The sequence below is a fragment of the Oreochromis niloticus genome, linkage group LG7, assembly GCF_001858045.2.
Source record: "Oreochromis niloticus isolate F11D_XX linkage group LG7, O_niloticus_UMD_NMBU, whole genome shotgun sequence".
NCBI classification, from domain to species: Eukaryota; Metazoa; Chordata; class Actinopteri; order Cichliformes; family Cichlidae; genus Oreochromis; species Oreochromis niloticus.
In genome coordinates, this window is record NC_031972.2 from 25218255 (window position 1) to 25226503 (window position 8249).

Genomic DNA, 8249 nt, shown 5'->3' on the forward strand with positions numbered 1-8249 from the left:
GCACACATTACCACGAAAGATTCAAGAGAGAAGTGCATGTGTTGGGGAGGGTCTTCGGGGAGAAACTCATCCAATGGAAAACGTTTGGCTCCTGTAGTCTCTGCAAATGTTTTCCAAGTGTCCAGACGCATTGCAGCAAAAGCTCTGATAGCGGACAGATGTTCTTGATTTTCCAGAAATTGTTTTTCACCCTTCAGTAATTTGAGAGAAAAAAATGCACACATGTACAGTAATGTGCAAACATTTTGCGCACTAAATGTAAAATGAGGAAAACAAACAAATACATAAATTCTTCACAATTCACGAATTAACAAAAGAGAGTTTTCCAAGGTATAATTATACCTTTGCAAGTGACGGACAACTTTATCCCAACGTTCTGGTTAATTGGCACAAGCCTTTTGTAGTTTGGGTTAAGTCTTTGCACAGCAAAAACACAAATAGGAAACAATTAAACCAAAACTTTTATTTTTCTTAAATAATAATTTGAAAAATAACCAACAATCTAAAATTCCCCTCAATCTGATGGGATAGATTTGCTCTGCAAACGGCCATATATACCCTCACTGACTAATTCTGTCCTACGGAGACAACGAAGGGGAACACACGTCTGTTATTGCAGCCTACATCATCGACTTGACTTGGTTATTCACCACGTTTGACTACACCACATATGGGTGACTCAGAGCTGCTGTCTTTGTTTTGGAGCATTTGCAGCTGTGGACCACTTGTAGGAGGTAAGAAAAAAAAAAGGCGCACAAATAGTCACCTGCACATGTCCCCAAAGACATCCAGAGTAGATGAAATTAGCTCGTTTCTGTTGTCATTTGAACGTGTCTGAAAGTCAGGTATCTACATATCCATAAACATAGAAGAGAGTGGCCTAGAACTCTTTTCTGAGTTGATTCCAGAATATCCTGCAAAGTCAGCTTTACCTGTATTGATAAAAAGGACAAATTTTCTTACATGTTCAGTGCAAGAATGTTCTCGTGTGCCTAACTACACGTTCCCTTAATCGTGTAACTAAACCCAATAAAATATTAGCCTGTTTCAAATCCATACTGTGCATCATGCCGCCTTTAAAAGCCGGTTTGCAATAATGGAACCAGTTAATGTGGTATGTGCAGCCGTGTAGGCTAACTGAAAGCACTACTCTGTGGTTATCTGTGGCTACTAAACTGTGACCCTCAGGTGCCTCATTCATGATTTTAAAGGACACCCTCCGGTCAGCTTAAAACGGAGAGAAACGTCTGTATGCACCTAATAATCAGCCGACTTTCCCAAGAATCGCTGTGTCGTCTTCTCCTTTAAATTATACTGAGCAAGTCTGAGGCTTCATCTGTGGGACCTCTATTGCTGTCTCTCCCACGGACTGCCGCTCCGACCCACAATAGCACGCTCATGCATGCAGATAGAGCCACAGACGTGCGCCAAATGTACAGTTCTGACTGTGGGAAAACCTGATAGTGTGAAAGCCGCCAAACCATCAGAGCGGAAAGCGGCTTGTAAAGTGTTACACAGATGACACGGAGAACGGGTCGCCAAACGGAGCAAACGGTCAGAGAAGGAGGCTGAGCTGCAGGTAGCCTACCTGGTGCGGTTTCTACATAACCCCTTTTCTCCGTCTCTGCGTTTATCTAACCATCTGTGTCACCGTAACGCTTATTTATTTGTGCCTAGCCGTGTTTCTGTCAGTTAGTGGGATATCTATCGACACCTTTTTCTCTGCGCCACACACACACTCACACACAGGCGCCCAGTTCCCACGGTGGTGGGGGTAGCTGAGCGGCGGTGTCAGTCTGTGCAAAGCGTCACCTCTTTTCACTTGCAAAAAGGAAGTAGCGCAGGGCTTTTGTTATCTGAACTCTCACAGTCTAGTCATTTAAAAACAAGTGGACTATATCCGCCGTTTATGATTTAAACAGCCACCTATAATCTCCTCCTTTGAGGTGTTTTTATACCGGTAGGTATGACGGCGACAATCCACCCGTTTGGGGTTTGTTTTTAACTGTGACTATACCATTTGGTTTGGACGTAATATAGCCTAGTTGTGTCGGCTACTGGTAGAACGGCGTGTACAAATGTCTCCCTTGTGCCTCAGTCTACTATTTGGACGAATCTCATCTTCTTTCTTAGTTGTATTTCACATTTATCCACAAATTAACTGAGGCGTCTGTGGGGAGTCCCACACTCCGGAGAAAGTTGGAACACCAAAATCAACACATAGCTGTAATCCACTCCCTCTACGGAATAATTGTCATTATTTGGACGCTTAAAACCCCCAAATGCACAAAAAGCGATGCCAGTTTTTTTCCCCCAGATTCAATGTAGATTCACTTAACTGAGATTTAAAAAACCAAAAAAAACAAACATTTAACTTATACAATCCTCGATCCATGGTAAGAAGTGAAATTCTGTCGCCTTTCCTCCTTTGAAATTGGAAAGAAAATTTATATGAAGGTAAATTTGAGTAATAGACACTCCATTCTTTGAGATATTTTTTGCGATTAAGACTTTCATTTGATTTTATTTCTTAGTAACAATTTTCATCGAGCAGCAATTAATGATCAACTTTCAACGAGCAACACTTGTCAGTTCCCTTCAGTGTCCAGCACGCTGTCACTGACACCTGACTGACTTTTTGTCGCAAGTTCCTGTCGACGATAATCCAGTGGAGGACCTTTTACAGCGTGCCCGCTTTCTCAGCAGTTTACAGCGCTGGCAGCACCGTGTCTGTGACTTTCAGTCCGCTTCACGGGGTGGGCTGCAGGAGATCGGATATAGAGATCACCGTAGGATTGCTGCGGGCGCCTTGTTTAATACTTTGCAGCAACATTTGGCTCACCCTCGGAATACCACGCCCCCTCCCTACAGATTCACAGGACCCTGATCCCTCCCTCAAACCGAACCGGCAGCCTATAACCTCCCCGGATCTCCACCCATTCCTCCACAGTTGATTCTTTGGGAAGGTATTGTCATGCAAATGAAGGACGCGTAAAATATTCTCTCAGAGCGCAGCGGAGGGCAGAGACTCACACGGACCGCAAGGAGGACACAGATCGCGCCACTCGGTGGATTTCTATAGTTTGAGTCGCTAGGGACCCGTCCATCTGTCACAGGTAAGTCCCAAATCTGCAGCGGATAACAGTTCTCGAATGTTTAGCGGTAAAATTCAACCAGTGTACCCGTGCGTAAACGTGTGCGCACGGTGGTTCCGCGCTCTCATTCTTGGATGTGGCGGAATGTAGGGTCTCTCGCACTCTGTTGGTGAGGATTCTGGATTCATGCGGGCTCCTCTTGTCCTTTTTTTTTTGTCTTTCCCAGACACCCTGGTCACATGAGAAGCGACATATAGCCAGGGAACAGATCGAACCGTTCAAGGAAAACCGACGGGGATCCAACACGCAGGAGGCTGCTCTGTGGAGATAGTGGCCATACTTCCAGTTTTCCCAAGTAAAGTCGGAGGTGTCTCTCTTCTCCATCCCCTTGTGCAGACTACCTGCTGCTGCTACTGCTGCTACAGAAGGGGAACTATATTCTAAAGTCCCCTGGATCACTCGAGAGCACCCTTCTATTTTCTAGGGGATTTATGATCTCTCAAATATTTACACACCAAGTGTGCCATTTTCTCTCTTGTCCTTTTTGGGATATATATACACACATATATGTAAAGTGACCTTTTTCCGTTTTAGTGGGCTACTTTAAAGTGCCTTAACTGGTTATAATCCAGTGTAACTGTGGCATTGCTACCAGACCAGAGACGCTCAACAGGGAGAAGACGATCATTATCAGCTTTAGAGTCCAGGCAGGATTACTTGTTCCCCACCCCCCAGCGAGCTGCAACCATGAGCCAGGCGGATGTGTCAACTTGCTCCGCGCCGCAAAGGGTTTTCCAGGAGGCGGTGAAGAAGGGCAACACCAAGGAGCTGCACTCTTTGCTGCAGAACATGACAAACTGCGAGTTCAATGTCAACTCCTTCGGGCCGGAAGGACAGACGGCCCTCCATCAGTCAGTAATTGACGGAAACCTGGAGCTGGTAAAACTGCTGGTGAAGTTTGGTGCAGATATCAGACTGGCCAACCGGGAAGGGTGGAGCGCTTTACACATCGCCGCTTTCGGGGGCCACCAAGACATTGTGCTATACCTCATCACCAAGGCCAAGTATTCCTCTGGCGCCCGGTGATCAGTCTCTGCTGTCAGGTAAAAGAAAAAAAAAAAGGAAAAGTAGAAAAATTAAAACAAACAAGCAAACAAATCAACAACAATTTAAATATAAAACTGCAACACAACACACGGGAAAGCCAGGCTCTTGTAAAAGCAAAAAAAATAAAACAAAAAAACAATAAAACAAAAGAAACCCAACAAAAAAAAAACAAAAACTGCCATTATTTACATAGTTGTGCCAAATCATATAAAAAAAGGAGATAAAGAATAGGCCTGCACAATAATCTTTCCTCACTGTAAACCAAACGGGGTCCTCTCTGCACTCCCGAGTGAAGCACCGCATGGTTCATACACAGCGCCTCAACACGAATCTTTTAACAAAAGAAACCCATTTCGGTGAGTTTGTTGGTACTAAAGCTTTCCTCTTGAATGTTCGTATTAGATCGTGTCGTCCACTATAAAAGAAATCAAGTCTCTGTGTATCACATGTGTGTGTTTGGACTCCAGAGAGCAGATGGCCCAGTTTTTTTTCCCTATCCCTTGAATAGTTTCTTTGTGGGAGCGCAGATTTGACCTGTTGCTCCTCATTGTTCTGTAAAACCCCCTTTTTAAGTTATTTTATATGAAACAGGCACTTGATGCTTTATGGCTGCATGCTGGAATATCTGAAAGGGAAGACACATGAACAAGAGAAGAAGGGTTGCCCTCTGTTGGTTACCAGAGGTCTTATTTTCTTTAATAAATTTTACTGATTCTTCTTTTTTTTCTTTTTTCTTTTAAACTCAAAGAGCGGCATTATGGCTATCCAACACATTTTCAGATGTGTAATCATTATGTAACAACAACTGACTTCATAACTGTTGTGAAGTACTGTACACAATAGCTTTACTTTGTTTCTGTTTCTTTCTTTTTTTTAAAGGAAAAGAGCGATGAGAGCGCTCTGCAAGCAGATCTTGCCATGCTGGCGTCCAATTTTTCAGGCCAGTGCGACCACTTTGCCAATGGTCATTGTGTTACTAAAAACCGCTGCTTTCGCTTTGTATAAAAAAAAAGACGCATTTGGAATTCACTTTATAATCTACTTTCAGTATTTTATTAACATCCTAGTCATCACTGTGAAAGCAGGCTGGGTTTTTTTTTTTTTTTTTAATTTATGAAGGTACATTGAGAAGATGCATTTTTAAATATATTGTGATTCTTCTTAAACACGATCTGTGTTGTGTAAGGATATAATGGGTGACTCAAGCTGCTTCAGACTTTTTTGTGTAAACTGTCCCGTGTGGAGGTAAGACCTGCCACCCTCATCCTACTCGCCACAGTTCTAGATACCCCCACCCCCCAGTAATAGGCTGTCGACCCCCTCGGAGAGGGCTTTCTCATCCTCCCATTAAAGTGACTCTGTTTGGTTGCCTTTTCCCAGCTACCTCGTCTGTAAAGTATTCTCAAGTCGTTCTGCTTTTCTCACCACCGCCTTGTTTGGAGTCTGTGATCATCCGCATGCCGATGGGCTGTGTGTGTCTGCTAAAGTAACCTCACAGCCAGATGGACTTCAGTAAAGAAGATGCAATGAACCCATTTTTGCATCCTCCTTCGGGACAGTTTTCACACTACAACCAAACCAGTGCTGACAAGCAAAACATCATTTTGCCTTTTCTGCAAGGGAGTCTTTGGTTCTGTCTTTCTTTACACAAACACACACATACACAAGCACACACACACACACACACACACACACACAGAGCCATTGTTGCATGTCTCCCCTATAATACTCCACTTTGCTCTCTCTCTGTGTCCTTATCAGCCTGTATGGTTGTTTTAGTTCCATTTATTTTCTCTCTTTTTTTTTTAGTCATACAAAAAATGGAATTGTATCGCATGACTTATAAATGCAGGGAGTTTTATTGCACAAAATCGGAGTCTTGAGCGCCCCCAGTGTTCGTATGGGGTAACTGCAAGAGCCAAGGCTTTGGAATAGTTACTACTACTGAGCAGGACCCTAATACTGTTGGACGATGAAGACTTAAAAAAGATCAACAACACATGACTATTGCAGGATGTCACAGAAAAGGAAAATTAGGTCTCATAAATTTGCCTGCTGCATTTTGAAAGTCATGGCACCCTAACATTTGTAACAATGCTGCTTGTATGTTTCTTTTCTTGTTAATGTTGATGTTGTTATTTTATTATTATTATTTTTTGTTTGTTTTTAGAAAAAAAATGCCTACTGCTCAAATGGCCAACAGAATTTTCATAGCAGCACTGGCTGACCTCATGAGAAGCTCTTGAGAAGGTGTGCACGAGTGCGTTTTCCCGTTAAGGTGTATGTGTTTATGTTTGTGTGTGTGTGTGCGTGTTGTGTGTGTCTATGTTATTGTGTACTTCTCATGAGGCACGTGTCCCATTTTCAACCTGGAACAACCGATAATTAACCGAAACAATAGTTCCACTACATTAAGGTAGATTGGTATCAGGCAACAAACGAAATATGCATCGCTTGTCTTAAACTTGATTTTTTTTCTCTTTTGTTTGAATATTGCACTGATGACTGTTGTTGAAAAGTTGGCTTTTATGTGTCAACATTTAAATTTTTTTTCTGAATAGAAAAAAAAAGCAGACACAACAAAATACTATTGTATAAATATATGCTCCAGGTGATGATGTCCTAATGTGTGTATTACTTTGTGGAAAAAACATGATGTTTTTCAACAAAGACGTGTGTATCTCTGTGATTGGGTGTATGTATATATACATATGGATATATATATCGATGCTGAAGATGATGATATCTTGGGGCACTTTCTTTTCTGAAGTGCTGTCTTCCTGATTTTGTTTGAAAGGGGAATAATACATTTGATGGTAAGATCATTGTAACATAATAAAGAATTGCACGGTTGTGCAGTTATTTGGCTCGCTATGGTCATAACATTTATGACGTAAGGAGCCTGCTGCCGGATTGGTGTACACATTGAGATGATTTTTTTTTTCTATAAAAAAACAAAAAGGAAAAAAAAAAGGAGAAAAAAAGAAAGAGAAAAAAGAATGAAAGAGTGCTGACTTCTTTGGGCCAACTTGTGTTTCTGGTCTTGCTTCATTTCAAGCAGGAGGAAACGGTTGAGTTTTCATGTGTGATGCAGATGTTCCATCATCATGTCTGATTTTGGATTTTTTTTTTTCGCGTGTTTGTTTGTATTCTTTTATTTTTGAACATTTGTAACACTGTGATGATGACATCATGTCATGTGGAGATGAGTGCTGTATTATTTTTGTACGTTTGTGTACAAGCCAGTAAAGAAATCATTAAACTTAAAATCCTCTGTGTATGCATACATTTCTTCCTTATGTCCCAAGCAAAGGCTACCCCCGCCCCCCTCCCTTCACATTTTTCATTGAAAAGGTTGGTTTGGGAAACACCCCCCTCACCCCCACCCTGATCTCTCCCTCTCTCCCTCTTTCCCTCCCTGTCTTCCAAGCAGGGCCCAACCCAGATCCCCATTCTCTCTTTTTGTCATTCATCTGGCCTCATCCTTTCACTGCAGGGATAAAGGAGCCCAGTGCATTGTGGGTAGGCTCAGTTTAAAGAAGGGTCCCCTCCCCTGTGTGTGTTGTGGGAGAGATGGTTTTATGTTACCCCCCCCACACAAAAACTTTTCCAACACACTCTTCTCCTATGCTCTCTTCCTAATGATTAAGACCCAGGCTTTGCACCACACTTCAGCTCTCTGCTAACAACCAGGACTTTTGTGTGTGTTTGTTTTACCTTACTTAACTGTCTCTTACTCACTATTTATACTCCCTATCAAATTATCTTACCAACCCTTTCTTCAAAGCAAAACTAATTGTGGAGTTAGACTTCTAAGAAGCAAGAAGACTTCCAAGAAGTCCGACTTGCTTCAAAATCATCCACTTTGTTGCATCTTTTTTGTGATTTTCTTGCAGCTTGTGTTCAATATAATGTTGCATGAAATGGGCTTAAAAATGGATTGGCCATAAGTGTAAAAGGGGGAACTGTGCTATTCTGATATGTTGAGTCTTTTACAAGCAAAATGGTTATGGAAGAGTGTGTTAGTGTGTGCATTCTGCTCTGATT

General features: G+C 42.2%; 1 protein-coding gene across 3 annotated transcripts; it reads left to right on the forward strand.

The window, feature by feature from the left end:
* The first annotated feature begins 1449 nt into the window (after positions 1-1449).
* On the forward strand, positions 1450-7482 carry nrarpa (NOTCH regulated ankyrin repeat protein a). Of its 3 annotated transcripts, XM_025909359.1 has the most exons (3): positions 1994-3116; positions 3322-4198; positions 5082-7482. In XM_025909359.1, exon 2 carries the CDS (start codon positions 3843-3845, stop codon positions 4179-4181), a length of 339 nt encoding a protein of 112 aa, XP_025765144.1. In that variant the 5' UTR covers positions 1994-3116; positions 3322-3842; the 3' UTR covers positions 4182-4198; positions 5082-7482. The 3 variants fall into 3 exon arrangements, with proteins under 3 accessions (XP_025765145.1, XP_025765144.1, XP_005451426.1); XM_025909360.1 differs by lacking the exon at positions 1994-3116 and adding an exon at positions 1450-1960 and having other exon boundaries at positions 3322-7476; XM_005451369.4 differs by having other exon boundaries at positions 2003-3116; positions 3322-7476.
* Positions 7483-8249: the final 767 nt, after the last annotated feature.

What these genes read in the sequence shown, in the direction of transcription:
- nrarpa (XM_025909360.1), top strand. Translation starts at nt 3,843, where the DNA reads ATGAGCCAGGCGGATGTGTCAACTTGCTCCGCGCCGCAAAGGGTTTTC.